Source organism: Lichenostomus cassidix, chromosome 4A (genome assembly GCF_008360975.1).
Source record: "Lichenostomus cassidix isolate B80296 chromosome 4A, HeHo_3.0, whole genome shotgun sequence".
NCBI lineage: Eukaryota > Metazoa > Chordata > Aves > Passeriformes > Meliphagidae > Lichenostomus > Lichenostomus cassidix.
In genome coordinates, this window is record NC_139485.1 from 4,861,500 (window position 1) to 4,885,521 (window position 24,022).

General features: G+C 46.1%; 1 protein-coding gene and 1 long non-coding RNA gene across 2 annotated transcripts; one reads left to right on the forward strand and one right to left on the reverse strand.

Annotated features, from left to right (window-relative positions):
* Positions 1-3,912: 3,912 nt before the first annotated feature.
* On the reverse strand, positions 3,913-15,200 carry IL13RA2 (interleukin 13 receptor subunit alpha 2). Its single transcript, XM_085060277.1, has 9 exons — positions 15,066-15,200; positions 12,611-12,762; positions 10,453-10,606; positions 9,927-10,047; positions 8,023-8,207; positions 6,740-6,897; positions 5,803-5,947; positions 5,156-5,258; positions 3,913-4,264 (listed from the first exon to the last, which is right to left on the reverse strand). Exons 1-9 carry the CDS (start codon positions 15,145-15,147, stop codon positions 4,222-4,224), a joined length of 1,143 nt encoding a protein of 380 aa, XP_084916403.1. The 5' UTR covers positions 15,148-15,200; the 3' UTR covers positions 3,913-4,221.
* A 3-nt stretch (positions 15,201-15,203) lies between these two features.
* On the forward strand, positions 15,204-17,166 carry LOC146437374 (uncharacterized). Its single transcript, XR_014852194.1, has 3 exons — positions 15,204-15,625; positions 15,706-15,793; positions 17,033-17,166. It is a non-coding gene; the product is annotated as an uncharacterized LOC146437374 (long non-coding RNA).
* Positions 17,167-24,022: the final 6,856 nt, after the last annotated feature.

Sequence of the window (24,022 nt, forward strand, 5' to 3'; positions counted from 1 at the left end):
GCAACCTCATTTGGCATCTCAGAGAAGTCAGGCAGGCTGTTCTTGCTGTCAGAGATGAGAGCACACACCACTGGTGACCACAGCAGGGCTGCCACCATGCTCATCCAGCCCCCAGCTTAAGGAAGCACCCACACGCAGCTTTCTCTGGAGTGAGACTCACTTAAACACTGAGGTTGTTTCCTGGGCAGACCCATCAAGAAAGGAAATGTCAAAGCCATGTTTAATATTTCTAAATTATTTTCCTTTTTTTTTTTTTTTAATGTGTCTGATGGTGTAAGACTTGCTGAAATGGCATTTTATTTCCTGAATGTAGCAGTCCTGCTTTGTCTGGATGCAGATCTGACACAGGAGGCAAGCAGCCCAGGATGGCAGGGACATGAATCCTCGATTTTGGGCTAAGCCTTGTGGTGTCTGTCATTTTTCAGCTGGTTGTTTTATCTCGCTGTACTCTGGGAAGGGTATCTTGACACAGACGGTTTGCAGAGCCATTTCAGCTGTTCCAATGGCTCAGCCACAATATGTTGCCTCAAATTGTTCTGTTCAGCACATGCATCAGCTGTATTTGTTTGCCTTGAAGCTGTGAAAACCAGAGACCCTCCTGAGAAAATTCAGCTTCTATATAGAAATAAAGAGCTTGAAAATGCTCTCAAATGTACAAATGCCACACAAGGCAGTGAGCTGCAAACCTGCCATGGTTCATGAAGCTCTTTAGATTTTAGATTGTACCATTAGCTGCTGCACTCCCAAAGCCTGGACATCTGGAGGCTGCAGCCAGAAGGGCTGTGCTGTCCTTCCAAGATCCCTGGAGCTGCAGTGGCTCAGGGGTGCAGGAGCTGGTGCCAGAGTGAGCCAGGGTCATCCAGCAGGGCACAGTCCCTGCCTGGCCAAATCCCCACTGGGAGCTGATGGGACATTTCTCTGGATGCTCAGGGGCATGAGCATGGGGGAGGGCAGTGGCACAGTCTGCTTTTGGCTGCCACATGTCGTGGGGGACACAGCTGTGGTCAGTGCAGCAGCACTGGGCCATGGTCACAATGCCATTGTGGAGGCAATAGGTGGTGTCACCCCTTGGTCACACCAGACGCGAATGATGAAGCAAGGGTGTGACACCTCTGCTTAGCAGGACAGAGAGAACAAGACTCCCCTTCCTTACGGTGATAGAGCCATTATCCCTTCAGTTTAATTTTCATGCACTAAATACTGAATTCTGGCGGCACTGATGCTGCACCTGCTTTCCACGTCCTCTGCATCCAAGCACAGATGCTGACACCCAGTGGCCATGGAATTTCTAGCGCCTGTACAAGATGGAAAATTTCAGCAGAAATGCCTCGGCTGGTGAGATATAACATCTACCTTTTCATTTCCTTGAGTGCAAGAGGAGTAAAGAGCTCACAGAATGGGTAAGTCTGGAAGGGAACACTGGAGCTGATCTTGTTCAATCCCCTCTCAAGCAGGATCCCCAAGTGCATTTTACTTGGGGTTGTGTCCAGATGGCTTTATAATATCTCCAGAGGAGACACCACAACCTCTCTGGGCAGCCTGTCCAGTGCTCTGTTCCCCTCCTCATGTTCAGGAGGAAATTCCTGTGCTCTTGAGAAGGCAAAATGCCAGCCTTGCTTTATGTCTTGCAGCCATTGACAAGTTATAGTGGTTGAAATATGATGATGGATATGAGGAAACAGAATGTAAACTGATAATCCAATTATTCTCTTGCTGGCAGCTTGAAAATATACCTCAGTGAGAGAAGAAGGGTGATTTTTGAGTTCAGAGACCTTGGCATTCTTCTTCCCTGTTTTGCAACTTCCCAAATGCAGTTAGAATATGACAGACTAAATTGATTTTGCATTTCCCTGCAGCATGCACAGGATCGTGCTTTCATATGTGTGACAAGTATTGATATTCTCTAGGGACAAAAAAAGCTCTGTAGGAAAAGTAGGTTTTATTCTTCAGCAAATGGCTCCAAGACTTTATCAGTCAAAGACAGAAAGAAGACTCTAAACTCATGGATATGCAAAGACAGAGTCTCACCAGACATGTGGAGCTTAGATGGTAAAAATACATGGAACCCAGACATGAGCAGGGAACAACAAGAGCAGAGCATGCCAAAAGAGGGATTTTCAAAGTGCTTTACCAAAAATATCAATTATGGACTTCAGCAAATGATTTGAAACACTGTAATGAGACTACTGTGTGAAAGAAATACAATTAATGTATTTCTATAACCACAGGATAAAAAAAAGAAGGCTTCTGAAATTCTGGTGAGGTTCAGGATGTTAGGAAGGTGAGTGGCCATCTATTGGGACTAAATTTTGCAAATGCTGCAGATGAGGTGCTGTGAATAAGTGGGTGGGAGGTGTTTTGCTGCAGGGGTGAGTCTGGGGAGCAGGGAGCCCTGCACTGGGGCCAAGCCCAGCTCTCCTTACCTCTAAAGCTGCAGCGTACAGATACCATAAGTACATGTACTTAATTTATCACTCTGTTACTAGGCAGGTTTCTAGGCAGGCTTCAGCCTAACTTTTATATTTTGTGGTTACCGAAATAGCTCTGATCTTTTTTGGGGTGAGTTCTAGCTGTGGAAGCACAACATCCTTTCCTTTGCTATCTCTTACTTGCACCCATACACTTTTTGTTCTTCTTCCCTTCCTTTTTTTTTGGGGCCAAATTAGACTAGAGGCTTTAGCCCAGCTTAAATCCATCCAGCAGGTTGGGGCTGCTGCAGTGTTTGTCCAATCCAAATGCCTGTGCCCACCATTCCCACCTGGTGAAGCAGGTGAGATCACACCAGGTGTACCCAGGACCACAGGCTGGGCTCTGGCTGCTGCCCTACCGTTCCCCCTGGGGAAATCCACAATGCATTCATATGTTTTAGTAGACACTTTAACTGTTTAAGAGGCTGGCAGAATCCATGCCCAGTGCATGCTCATGGGAATTTTTAAAAGTAAAGCCATCCCATGCTGGCTGGCCAGGAGCCCCAGGAGGCAGCAGAGGCAGAGGTCATGTCTCAGCAGAACTACAATAACCATGAAACTTCATTTCTGCTTCAGTCTCTACAGAGTCCTTTTTTTTCCCTGGTTCTTTCCTCCCTTGGTTGCTCCCCAAATTACATTGGGCTGTTGCCCATTTAGCAGTGGAAGCAGCTGATAGTGATTGACTAATTTTGCAGTTGGATGTGTAAGACAGCACTTGCTGTGTTGTTTTGCTCCTGATTGGATTAGTATGGCTCTTTACATAGCTGATTGACACAAACATGATTTTCTCTCTGAGCTTCCACTGTTCATTAGAAATTCCCACTTTGAATAAATGCTCCTGCAAGAAAATACATTTCCAGGGTTGTTCAGATGAAATGAAACCACAGTAAATTCTTGTGTTTGCCTTGCTTAGTTCTTCAGCTAAAACCCCCAGAATGGGCTTGGAAAAAAAATATCCAGTGACAATTTTTGGAAGTTTTTTCTATCGTCATCATAGGGAATGGTTCCTTAAAGATCAGTCAACATTTTCATCAGTTGAATACATGGTGATGAGAAACATCAGGTGTGCTTCATTGAATTCTGATGCCAATGTCCACTTCCTAGAGAAATTCCCATGTTACATTTGCCAAAGTAACCCTCACTTCTCCTCTGAATCATCTGTCCTTTGCAGTAGCTGTGCTTGTGCCTTTTTATAGCAAAAGTATATCTCAAGACCTCCCCACTTGAGCTTTTCAACAGATAAGGTATATCAGCTAATGAAATAAATAGCTTAAGTAGCTCCTGTTCAGCATTTAGATGCTCTCAGCAGGCTGAGTATTTGAGGAAAAGGAAGAGCTGGTGAGAGCAAGGTGGGGCATGGGGGCTGGATGCAGTGTGTGTGAGGTGCTCTCATTCAGTGTGTGTCCTGCTGACAGATTTACAAAAGAAAAAACCCAAGAAAACCCACAGGACAACATGTTATCTTTATTCATGGCAGTTTCCAGCTGCCTCTTTTTTCTCCCTTGTCCTGTTATCAGAAACAGCTTTCTTCAGAGTCAGATTAAATCTCTTCCAGTTTTTCTGCAGTCAGTTTAAACCCATCCAGTATTCCTGGGCCCGTTGAGGACTGGGATTGCAACAACCAGCTTCCCTGATGGCAGCAGGCAGGGGAGACCCATGTGGGCTGCAGAAAGCTCAGGGCTCCTCGGCTGTCCTGGGGATGGTGTTCCATGAGCAACCCCTCAAGCACACAGTGCAGCAGGCACAGGCAGGGTTAGCATCCCACGGGTGTGTGCAGTGGCTTTCCTGCTGAGGATCTGAGATGGACACAGACTGTTATTCCCAACACCCAGAGAGCTGAAGCATCCCTGGCAGACATTGCCACATCCCAGTGGCCATCCAGGAAGCATTTGCTTCCCACAGATTTCTCACTAGCATCTAAACATTGTTCAAATTTCGTGACCAAAACATTTGGAAGGTGGATGCAAAGCAAAGATGAAGGAGAGTGTGTCCAGACTCCATGCATTCCACTATCAAACAGGGGTTAGTTCATCTCTGAGGGCACACAAAGGTGTTTCCCACCTGAGTGACGCCTTAAAAGGCGTATTTAAGCTTCCTGCTTGCTGGTGCTATATGGCCTTCAGGAGAATATAATAGTTACCAGTGCTGGAGGATCAGTTCTCTCCAAGTGACCCCTCAGACCTGAGGGAATTATCATCAGTAAAAACAGACAAATCCATCCACTGCCTTTGCTTTCCCCACATGCCACCACTGACATGAATGTAAACAACTGGGATGAGAGTGCCAAGAGAATGAGGGCTTAGCCCATTAAAATGGAACTGCTTTAACACAGCTAGTACAAATCTCTGCTCTTGAGTGGTTTGGGGCATGATAATAGCTTTATTTATGCTGCTGTGCAAGCAAGTAACTGCTGCATTTAACAGAAGCAGTCTGAGCTCTTATGAGCAGTGTTTGAGTCTCTGCAGTGAGTTTATGGGTTGCTGTAGGGGCATTTCATATCAGAAAGAGACACACTAAGGAAGGTTGTTTACTGAAAATGAACTATTGTTTGGTGTCCAATCTCAGAGCATCTATTAATGTTTGGCCCTTAGACATTTAACATGATATTTCAGTTATAACTGCAGTTATAATAGTTATAGACACCAACATGAAAGCACATTGCTTGGATAGGCTGCCTTGTTGCTTACCTTTTCTTGCACTGGCCAATCAGCATAAATATGATAAGGCTAATTGACAAACTCAGGATGACTGGAATGAGGACAAATAGCTGCTTGTCTTCTTTTGTGGACACTGCAAAGATAAATGACAGGAAATAAGAAGATGCTAGAATGGATTATATTACCTCCTACAAAGCTTGGACTCAGATGCAAACTTATTGTGTCCACATTACCCTACATGTTGTTATTTATTTATTACAGATACATGGCAGGTATTTGTTTCTGTATAGGGTAACATCCTCCTTCAGGGAGCCCCAGAGAGCCTACAGGGTTTGAAGGAGCTGATCTGTGGTTCAGGACAGCCAGGAGGATGCCCTGTGGAGAGCCTGCAAGTACCCTGTGCCCTCCTTGCTCAGCAGCCACTCCTCCATCCTGGCTGTCCCCATGCAGCAGGGAAAAGTGCTGCTGCTGCAGCATCAATATTTTGGGGTTTGCCTGCTAAGAGGAGATGAAAAGCTGTAGGAATGGCTGTGCTGGAGTAGGCCGAGGGTGTAACTAAGCCAGCATCCCCCCCAGTGCTGGACACCAGCAGATCCCCATGGCAGCCATCAGCACTGGCACCCAAACAGGTCTTACAAAGGATGTAAAAAAACCACCATTTGCTTTGAGTTCCATACCAGAGAAGCAATCCTGTGTCCATTCACTCCAAAAGCCCTGGTCAGCACAAAATATGTTTGTTCTCCCCCTGACACGAACACATGAAATGTGGCTTTGATTTGCTCTGGAAATTGTTAAGGCAGTTTCCATTTGGGTTGACACAAACTGAAAACAAAACAGAGAGAAGAAATATCAAGTAATTGCATGTCACCATCAGGATCTGTCTGGTGTGGCCTGATGTTCCTGAACATGCTGTCCAGGCTCTGTAAACCACAGGATTATCTTTTGGCAGTTTTAAAGGATTTCATAACAGTTTTGTACAAGCTAATGCAAGTAACATGATTATGAAGACGACTCTACTGAAGATACTTTCTGGGAGTGCCATCATGTATGTTGCCATTTAAGCCTGTTAATTTATGGAATTTTTCTTTTAATTACCTAGGAAGATTTATGTGTGGAATGCGGTAATTTTTTAAAAAAAAATGTCCCCTATGATTAATTAGTCCTTTTCATTTTTGCTGTCCAAAATGCACCTGGATAACGTACAAGGAAAAAGCACCATGCATAAAAGATGTGTTCTGTCCCAGGCCACTCCTTTTGAGAGATTAGCACGATAGTTTCATTGGCCCAAGTTGTGCAACATATTCATGGAAACAAACCACAGCAACCTTTCTATTTCTTCGATGACATTCTTCTGAGCTAACAGGCAGGAGGTCTGAGGAAGCACTTGCCTGGAGACTCCTGCTGGGATCTGTTAGTGCTAAAGCAAAGCTGCAGCTGGAGGTCAGGGGGTTAAGTAGGAACATGTGCAGCGCAGCAGTGGTCAGTGATTTCCACGGGCAGCACCAGCCGGCACTCCGTGCCCAGGGTAACTCACACTCTGCTGCAGCCTGTGCCTCCCCACTCAGGCTTCCCCCACCCCTTCCCATCCCTGGGGCACCCTGGTGCTGTCCCTACCGCCCAGGCAGCCGTGGCTTCCCCCGCATCTTCTGCCGCCTGCACCTCGTACTCCAGGCAGTAGGGCGGTGTTCGCCCTCCCGGGGGGCTCCACACCACCAGGAGCTCCTCAGCCGCAGACACAGCCACCGCCAGCTGCTGCGGGGGCGAGGGCTTGGCTAGGGGGGAAAGAAAAAGAGGGAAGGTCAAGGGGTGCACTCAGACAGCTCCTGGTGGAAAGGCTTCAGTTCACCACCGCCAGCCTCTGTCCCTTTTCCCCGCTGAAGGGATTTCTGAGCTCTCCTGGCTCTCAGCCACCATGCTGGAGGAGCAGGATGTCACGGAGTCTGGAGGGTGGATTATTTATTCTAACTTGACACACAGGCTGGACTGGGTCCTGGCTCTGGGCTGCAGTGCAGGGGTTTTGAAGCACAGGGGTGTGAGCACTGTGCTCAGTGCTTCTCCCTCCCCGTGCTGCCAGGGCAGCCTTGTCCCCAGCAGTGACACCACAGCACCGCTGGCCTGACACTCTCTGCATGCCAGAAAAGACTCTGGTTTGTGTCAGATGCCCAAAGCCACACATGAAGCATGTGGCAGCACTAATTGAATTCAGAAATCCTGCTCATTAGCCCAGTGGCTTAGCTGGAGGACTGGCTATTATCCTTCTGGCACATAGGCAAAGGCAGCGGCATGGTAATTGCCCAAGATAAACACAGTGTACATGTAATTATTGCACATCATGCTGTGCTTTGCTGCCTTTCCCTGTCTCTCATGGGTTCAAAATCCACCTTTGCTCTGACAGACCCATCACACCTTGCACTCAGCTCACCCCACAGACCTTAGCTTGGTTCGAACAGTAAAGCCTAAAGATCTCTCCTGTGCTTGCAAGGAGTGGAGCAATGGTTTCAATTCCATCAGGAGTAAATGAAAATATCTCTGAGATATTTTCTCTGTGAATTTTCTCTGAAAATATCTCTGTGCTGTGAGAGCCAAAAAACCCATAGCTGCTGTGCCATATGCCCGGCAGACCATTTCTGTCCCAAGTTGTCCAGCTGCCAAATGCAGCACTTGGAGGCACCCCTGACCCTCCAGCGTCTGTGCTGGGTGCTGCTGCTTGCCTGCAAACACTCCTGGACACTCAAGTCCTGCTTGGCACATGCCACAGCCCCTTCCCTGGGGAAATGCACACATTCCAACCATCCACCGACAAAAGCACACATCCATTTAAGACCCCTAAAGCAGGAAGTGAGCCTGGGGTGTGTGGTGGCCACACTGGTCCCCTGTTGCTTCCCTGCAATGGTTACCGAGGTTGTGAAGGCGAAGGATGGTGTAGAGTGGCTGCAACAGGGTGCCTGCTGCTGACCCATTGACACAAATGTTCAGGTCCTGGTACTCTGCCTGGCTGAGGTTTTGCAGCACACAGCCCACGTTTATGCCATGGTCCTGGATGTAGTGGTCACACTGCAGCACGTCGTCCAGCCCCTTGTACCTGGCAGTGTGTAGGGAAACAGAAAGAAGGAACCAAAGCAAGTTACTACTTAGTAAAACCTTTTTTAAAGATTGGATCTAAGCCTCAGGTATTGCCCATATCCCACCCTTTGTCCAAAGCACAGCTCTGTGGATTAGTCACCTGGACTCCTGCTATGGGAAGAGTGTGGAGAAGAGAAAAAGATGCAGAGATGGCTTCCCAGGCTGGTTTGTAGGCTGTGTCAGGCTCTCCCCAGCCCCATTCCTGGAGCACAAGAGTCCTCACAAGGTGCCACCGTGTGACTGAAGCCAGGGAAGGGTCTGGCACCCACTCATGGAGACAGTCACCCTCCCATAGAGCCCTTTCTGCACCATCATCCACGGACTCTGAAGCTGCAGAAACCCTCCCAAGCCAAAACGAAGTGTTTTCAGGCTGGTGCCATGTGCCATGAATGCTCTAAGCGCTGCTGAGCTGCTCCAGCTGAATGCAGGTAGGTCCCATGGCTCTACACAAAAAATCAAGGGGTTTGCTGATTATTGCCTAACCTGCAACCACAGGTCGCTTCTGCCCTTGGGGGCCACTCCCCAAAGCTGAGCTGCTGGCTCCAGCCTGGAAATACTCTCAGGTGTTTCACATTACCTTCTAAGACTCCTGCTGGTTTAGTGCCCTCGAGGCAGGGCTGAATTTGCCCTCTGTACTCCAGACCTAATGAAAGCCTCCCTGCGCAGCACGTTAGGTTTGGGGAGAAAACTTCATGTTTTAGTACTAGAAAAATTAGCTCACAGGGATCAAAGCATCCGTGGTGTCCATCCAATATTGTTCTAAAATAGGACCCAGATCCAAATGCTAGGTTTTATTGCAGGAAATTAAATAAAGGTTGGGATTTTTCAGTGTTTGTTTTCCTTCTAGGCATGAATCATGAATTTCCATCGTTTCCTTCAAGTAGATCTTTGCAGTTAGCAAAATGGTTTTGAAACAGTGTTTCTGCTTTGAAGGCAATTTCAAAGAGTTACATGGAACCTCTTTAAAATGCAGCTATGCTTTTCTACACACAGCCCAGTGGCACGAAACCCAGCTTAAGTCATCCTTTCCATAATATCATAGGACTTGAAGCCCAAATACTGTATTTACTTTGTCCCAAACCAGCAATTCTAGCTGTTTTTCCTGCAGAACAGATTTTAGGCACTGGTTTAAAAGAAACAGCTGAGAAATATGTATTATTATTACCTTGTGGCAGCATGTTTGCTTGTGGGAGATGTGCTGAGGCTATGAAAATATATTTGAACACTAAAACTCTAAGTTGCTGAGAAGCTCCACTTCTTGTCTAGGGTTCACTGAGCTTGGTAGCCTGGTGCTAAATCCTGTCCTATTGAGATATATGCACTGTGGTCATGGGAAATGTGCAGCCAGAGCTATCCAGGTGTGTTCAGCAAAGAGAAAGCACAAGTCTTTATGGTGGACAACATGCAGAAAACACCTCACAGGGATGAATTAAAGGAAAGGAGAAAGTGAGAAGGAATTTCCTGGAAAAGCTCAGCATAAGTCTGATTTTAAGTAGGAAAGGATTTGGTATTTCCTTGCCTGAAGGCATGTGTTGCTTGGGACATTATTTCTGCTCATTCTGGGTGAACTGGGCAATAGCAGTGCCAGCCATAAAAGCGTATTTACTGTGGCATTTTTGTACTCTGAGTGGTTCACTTGATTGCTGCCTGGATGTTTTCCTATTTTGCTGATACCTACCAGTAATACAGCCCATAATGTACACCACGAGGTGTGAGGAGGCCTGGCTGCCACGTGCACGTCAGGTATTCCCAGTCATGATAGATGCAGTGGAAATTTTGGACCTCTGATTCCAGCTTTCCTGTCAAATGAGAAGGAAATAACCACTATTTAACAATGTACCAGTCAGACCCAGCAAAAATATCATTTTATGCCTTTGAACAAGTGTGTGCTGCAGTTGAAAGATAGAAAATGAAAAGAAAGGAAGGCAAATCAGCATTATTAGTTTTACTGCCAAGTGCTCTGTTTCTCATAAAAGCCAGTCCATCTTCGAGCAGAAAGATGCTGAACTGACACAGGCAAAGGGAAATGAGCCCCAGGTATCCAATATCACCACCACAGCCTGTTGCAGAGATGCTCTGGTGTTACAGACCTCAACAAGCCCTGCAGTGACTATCCACCCAGGAACCCTCAGGCCAGCACTGGCTCATGCAACAGGCTCATGCAAAGTACACAACTGCAGCAGGTGCCACAGGCTGCTGCTAACCTTGCAGTGGGACATGAAATGTGGCATGAACCCAGTCACTTTGCACCTCCACGCCATCCGTGCACCGTCCTTGGAGCAGCGTCTGCACCTTCACTTCAGCAGTTCTGCTCAGGTCAAATCCAACTCTGAAATTTAGCCTCTTAGTAAAAATAACCTGGTTGAAAGACAGACTTTTTAAGCACCTTTTCTGTCACTAAGTGGGCTGCAGAATTAGGTACTCTTACTCTTGCTGTAGCTGCAAATAGTCTCATTTATGTGCTTTATTGTCTCTTTACATTTCTGTCCTTCTTCACTTGCCCAGTGCTAGTCCTGCACTGATTTCCACCTGCTGTGCCCAGCTTTGCTGGCCTTGAGTCCCTCCACCCCACAGGACACAGGCAACAAGGCAGAGCAGGCTGATTAATGGGATCTCCAGCAGCAAGGAGCACTGCGGATGACCCGGTGAAGATACCCCACAAATCCAGATAAAAGACATCTGTTTATGGGGTGAGATAATCAGAAACAGAAGGAGCAATGAGTGTTGTAAGGCTGCCTCCCGTGGGAAGCACAACCACGCCCTGAAAGGGTGGACAAGCAGCCAGGCAGAGCAGCATGGGCTCACCCACCACTGTGTACAACCAGACTTCAGCTTTTTGGGGCTTTCTGAGCACCCCTTTGAAGAGTTTTCTATTTTCTTTTTCCTCAGACTTATTCCCCTTCACTTTATGCAAGGAAAACTAAGTTGATAAGGTTTACAACAAATGATGAGACAAAGTGTCACAATTAGCCCAAGCAGGACAGAAGTAATGTGCCATAAAATGCATCTGTGTGCTGCAGTGGGAACAGCAATGGCACAGCCCACAGTCAGGCTGTGCTCAGCACTCCCCAAGTGTAAGAACCATGTTGAGCCAGATATTTCTATCAATGAATTATTCTTCTGCTGATGTACAATGGATTTTCAAGACTGACTGGTCTTCATGACCTTATCTGAGGTCGAGATTTTGGCAAGGTATCAGAGGTGATTGTGTTCTAGTCTGTACATCTGCCTCATATAAGAAACTTTTATTACTCATGATTTCAGGAATTCTGATGTCTTTTTTGAAACTGCATGTGTTTTTCTTTTAAATTGCAGTTCAAACCAACCTGAAGGAATCTGCACAGATGCACACTGCTGCCCAGCTGGGAGTGTGAGGTGCATTGTGACCCACATCAGGCTGAAGAGCCCCTTTCCATGCTCTCACAATTGCAATCCATAGCTGAAACTGCATTTTCCACCTCTGCAGATTCCCATGGGATGGCTGGGCCAAACCCCATTTCTGTGGGGCTGAGCACAGCACTGCCAGCCTGATTGATTGCTCCTTCTCTCCTCCTGGTCTCTTGAGCTGACAAGCTCTTTCTAGCACTCCTGCCTTAGGATTCTGAAAAAAATCCCTTTTTCTTTCAGGATTCCAATCTGTATTTTATGTTGTTGGGGGAGATCCTCAGCATATTTTTCCTCAGTACTTTGTGCCAACCAAGCAGCCCCCACTGCTGGGTTTCTCCTCTCCCCATTCCATTTACCTTCCTAACCCTGCAGCAGCTTTCATCTTCTAAGCACTCATCAAATATATTCCTACAACCCATCAAATATATTCCCACAACTCTGTGCTGTGCCTGACTGCTACTGCCCTGCTACAGATCAGTGTGAGGAGACTGACAATTTTATCATAGAGCTGAGTTAGAGTCATCCATATCTAAAAGAGGGAAGTAATTGGTAATTAGAAACACGCTTCTGGATAAAGGGAATGTTAGAGCATTGGGATTATCAATGAAATTTAACTTTTATTTGTTCACCACTCTGCATCCCTAAGGATCTGTTGTTTCAGTTCAAGCCCTGTAAAGATGCTTTGGAAAAATATAATGCCTTTTACAAGGAAGGATGTTATTTGAGTTATTTTGGGCAGCAAACACCCAGCCCTCTGACAGAAATAAGCCCTTCCCTGGCTGCTGCTGCTGTTACATTTTGAAACACATTCCCATTTGGCAAAAGATTCAAACCACTGAAACAGGCTGGTTTTTCATGGAAAACTGGAACTACTTTGGTTCCTCTTCTCCTTGAAATGCAAACATAAACCTGTGCAGGAAGTAAAGGCAGAGCAATAGCCTAGATTTGGGAGGATTAATTCATGCTTTGCCTTACCTTCCAGTCTCTGTCCCCAGTGCTGCGATATTCAAACTTGTATTTTACTGTGCATTCGTTGAAGGGTGGGATGTGGGGTGGAGGCTTCCACTCGATATCCAGAGAACCCAAGAGCCCAGGGTCAGTGATCCGAAGGTCTTGTGGGGGAGCAACTGCATTAAAAACAAAGCAGAGGGTAAAACAGAGAACCAAAGGAAAGAAAACACAAAGAAGTAATGAAATTTGTTGGTGTGATGTGTTGATGTGATTTGTTGAAATGCAGCTGCTGGATGTGGAGGGAAGGGCTGGTGCAGCCCTGGAGGTTTGATATCCATTTCTCAACAAACACACCCAAGCCCTGCTCCTGCCCACCCCCCCAAAAACCAGATTTTGCTGGTGCTCAGAGAAAACACTCAAGGATCATTGAAAAGGCATGCAGAATGCATTTTTGACACTCCTTTTCAAGATGCTTTAAATAATACTGCTGTCCTGGGATGGCATTTCATGTCCTATATTTGCCTACCTTTAACTCATGATATTTACCAACCTTCAGGACAATTGTCTCTGCAAACATTGTGTTCAGCACATACAACAACACAGGATGACAGATCAAAGCATGCTGTCAGGGAGATTTATATTCCTTTACTGTAACAGACAAAAATCACCCATATTGCTTTAAATATTCCTTTCAATTACATTAAAGATTAATGGAGAAGGAAAAAAAAAAACCAAGGAAAAAAGAAAGGCCAAAAGCAGAGAGCTAAAATCATCCTTATTTTGCATATCTATCAGCTGTACAAAAATGTGCCTTTAAAATCAATCTGGCTTTTATTAAGATACTGTATGGTGCTAATATATGTTAACAAATAAGCAAGTATTATGGATGAATTCCATATTAAAATGTGTCCTAAAGGTCCAGCTATTCACATGACAAAAGCTGTTTGGGTCTCATTTTTATTAGCTGAAGCAAAGTCAATTTTTTTTTAATATCTAAGGTCATTATTCTCCACTAGAAAATGGATAATCTCTCTAGAGGTGAGATTATCCATTTGGCTCGCACATATTCATTGCATGATAAACTTTATTTCACAGGAATTTGGAGTCCATCTCCTGGCAGTGTCAGTCCAGCATCATCACCATTCTCCCTTTGAATCTAGCCTCCAGAACACTGGCTTCTCTAACACCTTTTTTTACATTTTCATCAGGATTTACACAATTTTTTCCTTTTTTTTTTTTTTTTTTTTTTAAATAAATGCATTGTGAAAGCAGATGCTGTGAATATTTTTCAGTGGAAGATAGTGACATAAATCCAGCTTTAATGTGCAGCCTGGAAAGTTTGCAGGTTACATCTCTGGAGGATTTGTTTCTTCTACAGAAATTTTCCCAAATGAAACACATTTCAGGCAGCAGCTTTAAGATCCCCACTTTTCCCAGTATGTAAAGCTCCATGGGAGATTTATTACTACATTAGATGGTGAAGTAGGAGATGTATTTAGGATGCTAAAAAGCTGCAACACTAGGGAGGGCTCCCACACTGGCAGGCAGGGCTGTGAGCTGAACTCTCCTGTGCCTGGGAGGCTCCTGAGTGCAAAAATGCTGAGCCTCACAGCAGTGCAAACAAGGAAGCAAAAAGCTGCTAGCCTTTGTCCTGAGCCTGGGGATAAGCTGGCAAGAGAGGATTAGATTTGGGCAGAACTGGAATTTCTGACTGGGTACAATAATGCTCTGAAATTTATTTGCATCCTGAGCTTGAGCAAAACAGCAGTATTTTTTCAAAACAATTGTAATTGTAAACAGTGATTCTTGCAAAATAAATTTTGACTAGATTTCAGAGGGAACAGAAAAGCGTCTTTTTGGGATGTTGCTAGCATTCTGGGATTTGATTGTTTTTTTAAATGTCAGCGCTGCCTCTTGCAGTTTCTCATTCTCACAATAATACATTACATTCCCAGTCTTACTCACATCACTCATACTGAACACGGGACTAGAAGTGCTCCATTTCATTATCCAGTTTTGAAGGAAAGCTGCTCCTGGATGTTCCTTGAAAAAAAAACCCAACTACCAGCTTCTCTCCCTGATGTTTGTGCATCAGGTAATGCTGAGCTGGCTGTGAGACAGCCACAGTCCTCACAGCCACCCCCTGGCTGCTGGGCACTCTCCCACCAGCATCACTGCTTTGCTGACCACACTCAGCATTTATGGATCTCAGCAGTAGTTATATTTAATAACTCTCTATCAAACAAATATATTTGCTGTGTGCTGAAAGCAATCTCTTCTCCTTTCAGATTTACTCAGAAAACTATCTACCAAACACATGATATATTTAGACAATAAATTACAGGTTATTAACCAGCCACTCACACAGCAACACACACACACACACAGAAGAAAAGCTCTGCTTGAAGGACAAACTCCACAAAGGGCCCAAGCTGACAGGGAGCAGGAGTCAGGCAGTGACACACAGCATGGGTTTTACCTGTGACAGGGGAGGAGGAGGAGGTCAGCACGCAGCCCCACAGCAGAGCCACGGGCAGCACGGGGAGCCTGCAGGGAGCCATGCAGGGCTCAGGGGATCCTCTGGAGCAGGTGTGGGTCAGCAGAGCAGCCCTGCAGCTCGGGGGCTGTGGAGACACGGGGAGATCAAAGCTGCAGCGTGTCTGTGGGTATTCCCTCTGCAGGCTCAGCACTGACACTGAGCGTGTCTTTACTTGTTTACCAAGTCTGATTAATCATTTCCCAGAGGACTTTTATTTGTAACTTTTGGTGATGACCACACATGGCTTCCTTTGAAATAGTTTCTGGCCAGCTAAGTACACTCTGCAGAAGTGTGTCAGCCTGCACTTCAATCAGCAGCCCTCTGTCTCACGTCTTCTGTGGAAGTGATTCAACCTACCACCACAGGAAGTGCCTTGGACCAGTGACATTAAAAAAAAATGAAAACAGAATGCCTGAGCCTTGCCTTATCCAATAAACAGACACATCTTATGCAACTGTCACCACCTTTTGCCTTTCCTGTTTTGGGACTTGGTGGGAATGGTGAGAATTGGTGGCTTGTGAGAATTCTTCTCAGTTGTCATAGCAACTTTTGAAGGGGACAAATTTCTCTTCCTGAGCAGGTCTGCTGGAGAGAAGATGGAGACTGAAAGAGAAGAAGCAGAGTTTCCAGGGAAGGGGCTTCTCTTTCCTCCAGATTTCCTGCTGAAGGTGGGTAGGAATGACTGCCTACAGACACCCCAGCTCAGCATGCTTCCCCGTGCCAGAAAGCACATTGATTACAGGGTTTTAACATTTTTCATATAGATACAGGTGTAGATATAGATTAGATAGAGATGGAGGAGAGAGATATATAGATTGGATATAGATACAGATCTAGGTATGTAAATAGATATAGATATAAACATTAATCTCTCTGAAAGATTGAGGCCACTGCTTGAGCTCCACTTGAGTAAGTACTTGGCAATGATGCAATGCATCACTGAGATTTATTCCGAAAACAAACTCACTTTGTATTGCCCACGCAACCTTGGCTTAAGCAGGTGAACTCCCAGGTCAGCCTCTGGCACAGCTGCTTCCTCCTCAGCATCCACAGCTCCAGTGCAGCAACATGGAATTGGGGCTCTGCTGAACAACAGAAAGTCAAGTCAGGGATCTTTAGAAATCAGGACTGGGGCCAACAAAAACCTCCCATCACTGGAAAAAGTGGCTCAGGGGAGCCAGAGCAGACAGGTTGTGCTGGCCAGGGTATCTGCATGTGTTTAAAATTAACCAGAAAGTCTAGCTGGCAACACATAGCAGCGACTAAAAATCTACAACAGTTTCAACAGCTAGTTTTCAATTTAAATTAATATCAAATCCCCCAAGTCCATCATATAATTATAATTATTACATCACATAAATCCATCACATAAGTATAGTTATTACATAAATGTTATTATTACAGAAATACCAGTAATTTTTCTGTTTCACTGTGAAATGAGAACTTGTAGGCAGAAGAAATGACGGGAATTACATCTTAACCTATGAAACACAGCATAAAACTAGTGTCAGTGCAAACCTGGCTGTAGGTAATGAGTCTGTCCTTCAGAAAGGTCCAAGGATGCAGAGATTAGGAGAGTTGGCTTCCAGAGTTGGGAGAAGCAACAGCTGTAACTCAGAGCTCGTGAGCAGCAGCATCCAAGGACTGTGTGTTAGCATAGAAAGCTTCTTTTCATATCCAGTACAGTTATTTGGATATATTCATGATTTCACAAGGCAAGTAAAAATAAACAAAGGCTTTCACAGAGAGATTAAAACATTGGAGTGCTCTTACCTGGACCTCTAAGTGCATGGGAGCCCACCTACATCAGTGTGGTGCTCCTCGGCAGCTTCGTGGCTGCTCTGCTCAAAGCTTTGTCTTTCACAGAAATCCTGTGGTTTTTAAAGGCTCCTCTCTGTTCTCCCCAGTGCTCAGATGTTGCATTGCAATGGAATGGCATTGGCCCCACAGTGAGAGGCTTTGTTAAGCGAGCACCAGAGGGAACATTGCTGGGATTTACGAGGTGCTGGTGTTAATCGTTGCTGTGATGTGCTCAAGCGGGTCAGAGGTATGTTTGGAATATTGAAGTGATTCATTGAGATGAAAGCCAAGTGGCAGAATCAGTTCAGGCTGCAGGAGCCCCTTGCAGAGGTGGTGGCACACAGCTGTCCCCAGCAGCTGGCAGCCACAGCCCCACAGCTCCCTGCGGCCCCACGCCTCACCTTGGCCCCTGTGGCTCCTCCTGGGGGTCCCCAGAACCATCCCCAGTGGGATCCACCACAGTGCCTTCCCGTAAGCTTGCTGGCTCTGGAGCAATTCCAGCCTCCCTTGGGGCTCTGCAGGAAATACAGTGAATTATCCCTCCCCTCACCCCTCTCCTGAGGCCAGGATATCAGCCATGAGCCCTGCAGAGCCTCGCCTGCCACTGTTTCCTTCATCCCTCCTTTCCTGCATCACCCTGAAGCCCTTCCTCACCCCAACCTGGAGAACTCTGAAAGGAGCACGTGCTTCAACCACACCTGGTTTGCCCCGGGTGAGAAATCTCTTACTGAGTACATCTTGCTGAAAAAGAATCTGATGGTCCCTGCAGCTGTCCTAGGGATCATCCAGGGTCATGGCCAGTAACACATGGGCCAGTCATGGCCACATTGCCTCATGTGAGCTAAAGAAATTTCATTTCACTCCCCTCCAGGAGGGACAATGGGATGTTTCAGGAGGAGCAGAGCACATGCCCTGACAAGCAATGGGCTGTGGCTGAGGCTGACTCTCCCCATGGCCAGATTTAGGCATATTGAGAAAGAGTTCAGACGTGAGAAATGACAAAGAACATGAGAAATGGCATCAGGAACCGAAAGAGTGCTCCTTGTTGGGGAGAGAACTGTCCTCCAAGCACCTGTACAACGATTATGCATTGCTGCTTGATTTGAGGCACATGAATGAATGTGTTATCACTTCCCAGCTGTAGTCAATGGAATGTTTGGGAGCAGCAAAGGCAGGATCTGCTCCCTTCCAGCTGCCAGGTGTCCTCTCCATTTCTCTGTGTGTATTTGGGCAGGCATGCAGAAATATGTAATGCTAACACTGCTGCCTTGAGAGCTCTGTGAATTTTGGGGGCAAGGGGGTTATGGGTGAGTTGTCCCTTCACTGAAATTGCTCAGTGCTGGCTTTTCCTTCTTACTTTCCTGCAAAGGATGGGGAAAAAAGTCCCTTACTGCTGGTAAATGTATGGCCCTGCTTTCTGAGTTATGCAAGATTAAAATTTAACATTCATGTATTCTCATTGTGTAAGGTCTTTAAGCAGAAAAGGTCACATTGGACACATTGTTTGAAACAAATAAGAAACATTTGCCAGTAGAGTGAATGCCAGTTCCTGAATGCTAGAACTGGGTCAATTCCTGAGAAAATTAGGTTAGGGAAAAAGGCATGGTTGGGATTTGCAGCAATAGCACTCCACAGCACAAGCAGCAGCACTGGAGCACCTGGGAAGGAGCAGAGAGTGCAGCTCTGTGCTGAGCAGCTCTGCCAAGGCCATGTGCCCAGACCCTGGCTGGTGCCAACCTCAGCAGCAAGCTGTGGGACACACGGGGCAAATCCACCCTGCATGTGCTGGCCCAGAGCCCCAGGGCCTCGAGGGCAGGGCAGGGACAGGCAGGTGATTTGCCTCTTATTAACTGTTCTGTAAAAGGGATTAGGTTGCAAAAAAACCAAAAGAACAACCACTTTCATAAGGTGCTGACAAGCCCATGGAAGAAGATGTAAATAAAACCAGATGAGCTCTGGCTCAGCAGCAATTGGGAGAGTGCCCTGCCAAGGCTCCTTGCACTGAGCTGAGCCTGGTGGCATCACTGCTGGCATCAGCCCCTCCCTGTGGCCCCTGTGCCCACCCTTCCTCAGAGCCCCCTGCTAGCAGCAGCAAAACTCCCCTGAGCCCAGCATGAGCAAAGCCACAGGGATTGTTTCCCATCTGATTGTCTGCTTTCCCTGTTGCGACTATATTTGGAAGCTGACTCGTTTGGTTTGCTCATGAATGAGATTTTTTAGGATTTGTCATCTGGGTGACTGACTCGTGGAGTCACTGTATGCTCAGGAACATCTCACAGGAGCTTCCTCCTCCACCCAGAGCCAGGTCAGCTCCCAGAGCCTCTCAGCTGCTCTGTGGGGCAAGATTAATCAGAGCACTACAGCTGAGGAAATACGAATTTGTAAAGGTGCCATTGGGCTGAATAAGAGATTTCAAAGAGCTGAGAATTCCCTGAGCTGGGTTCTTGGACAATGACAGATATGCAGCTGCATGCAGAAATTAAAAAGCCCTTCTGTAAAAATCTGCTTCTGTTTGAGGAAATAAAGGAACAGCAGCTTCATTGCTGAAATATTTCATTGCAAATGGTAAAGCAGTTGGCAAAGATTGTTAATGGAGCTAAATATAAAAAATGGGCCAAATCCTTTTTGGTTAAAATATATTTGATATATTCATCCCATTTGTGCTAAACTGGTTCTGTCAAGCAATCCATTGTAAACCTAGATTAGAATATTGGGATGTGATAGTTCAAAATAAAAGCTTTCAACCTTGCAACCTCCATGTTTAGAATCAGCTTCCTAATCACCAAAATAAAAACTGAAAGGCTCCAGCTATGAACAGACCATTTAGTATGAAATAGCATGTTTCATTAGATCCAAAAGGATAGTTTTGGAATTGCCAGTGGCATGGAAAATCAATGATTTGTAAAAGCCTCTTAACTGCCTCATGTTTCAGGGAAGTCACTCTCTTTTACAGAACTCACATTAAACAAGCTCTTTCCAAGGCACTGGGACAAAGGACTCAGTAGTTCCGAGCAGACCTGTGGCCTCCAGCTCAGTTTAAGGATTGCACTGGAGAGGGGATGTCACCATGAGGACAAGTGCTGGGAAAAGGAGCCCGGGGCATTGACTGAGTGTTGCAAGAAAAAAAATCCCTTCTTTGCATTAATAACTTAACACTTCCAGCTGTTATGGGATTTCAGGAAATTATGGAAGGAATCCAGACTCTCTAGCAATGCCCAGTGTCAATATTTATTTCTGTGGTGAGGGGAGACCTCAGTTTTCTATATTTCTTTGCTGATGGCTACTCTCCTGGCTTAGATGGCTTCTTAGAAAGGGACAGCAGCTGCTTGCATGTGGCTGCACTGCTGGAGCCAACAAGGCAGCTCCACTGGAATCTTTGCTTTCTGTAATCAGTGTTGTTCCCAGAAAGACCTGTCCAGCCAAAAACCAAGTGTCACACACTCCCTCTGCCTTTCCCACGACTCTGTAGCAGCCTCCCCACTTGAGGCACTCCTTACACAAATCCATCATCAGCTTCCTGCAATTCCTGCTGAAATGGTTTCTGTGAGGACAGTGTCTGCTACCTCGGGAGCACACCTTAACCTAAGCATCCCCAACCTGCCGGCTTCTGTCTTCACACTGAGTCATCTTTTGCTCCTGAAGCAATTTCTTGCACAGCCTGTACTTTCCCTTTGCCCACACAAGGACTTGCTCTGACTCTCCCTCTGATGCAGCTGGGCTTAGGCTGGGGTTTTAGCAGAAACCATGAGAATAATTTAGTCCTTGTCATGGCACAGTGTCAGGTTTTATAAAGAACACTGTGACTGTATGCTGGCACATAAAACCTTTGTAAAAAAGAATTACAAAGCAGACTCAGGAATGAGACAGTGCTGACCAATGTGTGTAACAGTGCCTGGGAACCAGACTGCAGGAAAAAAGGGCTCCAGGGGCTGGGGGTGTGCAGGGCAGGCTGGGGAGATGCTGGAAGGGGAATAGGAGCACAGCCTGGAAAGCCAGGGCCCAAATTCTGCCGCTAAATGCACCAGGGCATTACAGAAGGAGCTGAAATGAAGACACAAAGCTGGCAGAGCAACTGCAACGAGCAACAAATACATCCAGAAAGAGATGTAAAAGAAGCTAAAAATTATCTCCAGAACAGAAAGGCTCTGCCACAGCTCCCAGAAGGTTTGGGGGGAACAAAGAGCCACCGTACCAACCACAGTGTCGTGGGCACCAGGCTCTGACCATGTTGGTGCTCATTCACAGTTAGAAAACAAATATAGGAAGATGCTTAAGTTAGGAATAACCACAGGAAGGATTTCAGAACAGCCAGAATGTGGCTTGAAAGGGATGTGACACATATTGGTGCAGCAATGGTGTAAACACACACACACACATACACACACACACCTGTCAGGAAATCTGCAATTTTAACATCACCCTGAACTCTGAGCAGATGCAACCAAAGCTATTTCAAGAACACAAGCATCGGTGTCACTTAAAAATAAAAGTAGTGCTGGGAAATCCTTTAAAATTTATAGAGAAATTATGGTCTGCATAAATCTATATTCTGCACAACTGAACAGCTATGCTGAGTTTCAAACACACACACAAACACACAAAATAAAATCATTATAAAAAGTACTTATAGCTTACCATCACACTTTGGGAGACTTTCCTTTAAGCCAGGTAATGTGTAAGACAAAATACTTATTAGCTCTTAAGAAAACTGGAACAATAAAATGGAAAAAAAGTCCTGCATGTGTTCCTGTTCCTAGAGAGTAAGCTTCAATCAGCTGCATCTGACCAGGCAGCCTGAAGTGTTTTCTGTGTGGGATGCACATGAAGAAATAGGGCAGACACCGAGGGCTTGCAGACGTCAGGCTCAGCATCCCCTCCCAGGCAGAAAGCACATCACACACGTGAGGTGCAGTGAACAGCCCCACGACCATGTGTGAGGGACTTTGCCCTCACAGGATTCAATTTGATTGGGAAAACCTTGATCAGTGTGAACTGTAGAGCTTTGTGGCTCCAGCTGATTTCTGCCAGTCCTGTGTGGCTGTGGGACACTGTGGCTCCAGTGAGGGACAATGCCACAGGCAGAGCCCTGCAGGGAGGGGCTCACTGCAGGTTGGGCTCACTGCAGGTCAGGCTCTGGGCTCTGTGTCCAGCAGATGGGAAAGCCTTGGCAGTCCTGGCTGCTCTCGGGGGTCGCAGCTCTCCCAGCTCCCATCACCTGCAGCATGGGCACTGCTGCAGCTCAGTACGTCCTGGACTAACATCAGCATCTCAGCTGTGCACAGGAAACTGTCCTTAAGCAGATGACCACTGGGCTTCTTCATTTATGGGCAAAAAAACCCAAAAAGCAAACAAAAGTGCTGGAAAGTAAAACACTTTATCCAATGAGAAATTTTGTTCTTGGCTTCCCCTGGGTCCTTTCAAATTGGATGGGGCTACTTCATCAAAGAAAAACCTTGCTCCATTGTTATTTCCTGTGAAATATGCTTTGACCAAGGTCCTGACCAGATGACTGCTGCTTTCAGACAGCAACTCAGCAGATGGAAAGCACTGCCTCGAGCAGTTACAGGCAGACGTGACACTGGTGGAACAGAGCTGATTCACTGAGCTCAGAGCTCTTATCCTGAGGAAGTTCTGGCTCTCCAGCTGTAAATCACTGTGCTGAAGGATGTGCTGTGCTAGCAGGACTGCTCTGCAAGGCAAAGCTGGTTGGTCTTCCCAGCACTGACTGGCCAGGGAAATCAGGAAGAGGTTTTATTTCACCAGGTTGTTGTGGATGCTCTTACACAGGTTTGTTCTGCAGCAGGAAATATGATCAGGGAAAAAGGGTTGCCCAGCCTCTTCTGGAGCACCGAAATTCCCACATCAGGGAATAGTGAGAAGGGAAGCTGAGGAGCAGTGATCCAGGGGAGATGGATGAGCTGCTGAGCAGCTCTGCTCCCTGCAGAGCATTTCTGGCAGGATGCCTTTGTCCAGCAGCTGCTGCAGGGCTGTGGGCTGCAGGCAGGGCGAGCACAGGACACACAGACCCTCCTGACAGGGTGGTTTGGCTAATCCCACTCAGCTGTGCTTGGAAAGTCAAGCTCTCCTCTGTCACTCTGCTAGTGGGAGAGACCAGTTCTGGCCACAGCTGGCCCTGGGCTGTTTGGGCCAGAAGCTTTTGCCAGTTAATTAATTTATCAACAATTTATAGTACTGGTAAAGGCTTAGGTCAGTGTGACCAGACCTGAAGGTAACACTGCTCAAACCTCTATGAAAGCCCAGCACATTTCCCAAGCCAGAGCCCTGGGAGGGCCATTCCCATAGAAATCTCCTGAGGATTCTTTTCAGTGGAGGCTGTGTTGGGTTTTCCTTTCAGACATGTTCACCAAGCAGCATTTGCACCAACCACAGCACTTTACCTTGGGTTACAGGAATCTAAGGAGTTACATCTCTGCTGTGAATCAACACTTACAAAAAAACCCCTAGCTGGGATGGTTTACTTGCAGATCAGTTGCAGGTAAGAAAGAATGAGGAACCTTGGTGGCAGGGCTCAAACAGTTTAAAGACTGCTTTTGCAAATCAAAATATTGGCTAACACCTTCTATCTGTCATCTAAGGCTTGAGAAATACAGAGGTCCCATGGGAACAGGCTCTTGTGGGTGTGCAGGATTAAGCCCAAAGATCATCATGTTATTTTCTAGTTGTTCCTTTTTCTGACTAAGTCAGAGTGCTAAGTGCTAAGATCTGTTGCTGGGGATTGCCCTATGTTAGAGTTGACTTTGTAGATTGGAAAAATACTACTCAAGAGATTTACAACAGGAAAAGCAAATATTTCAACAGGCTTTAAGAAATACACTAATAAATCCTTCATCAATATATTAATCAACTGCCACTTACAAGATGGATTTTAGCTGATGGGGGAAGATTTGTCTTAATGGAGGATAGAAAAATATTTATTTTAATGAAAGGTTCTCAGTAGTTTGCCTGCCTTTGTGGAAGACATTCCTTAACCCTGAGGGGTGAGCACTGGGGATGCTGCGCTGGTTGTGTGTGTGCTGACCAGAGGAGAATGAGGCAATGAGGGAGCTGCCCAGAAAAAAAGGAACAGTGTTCCAATT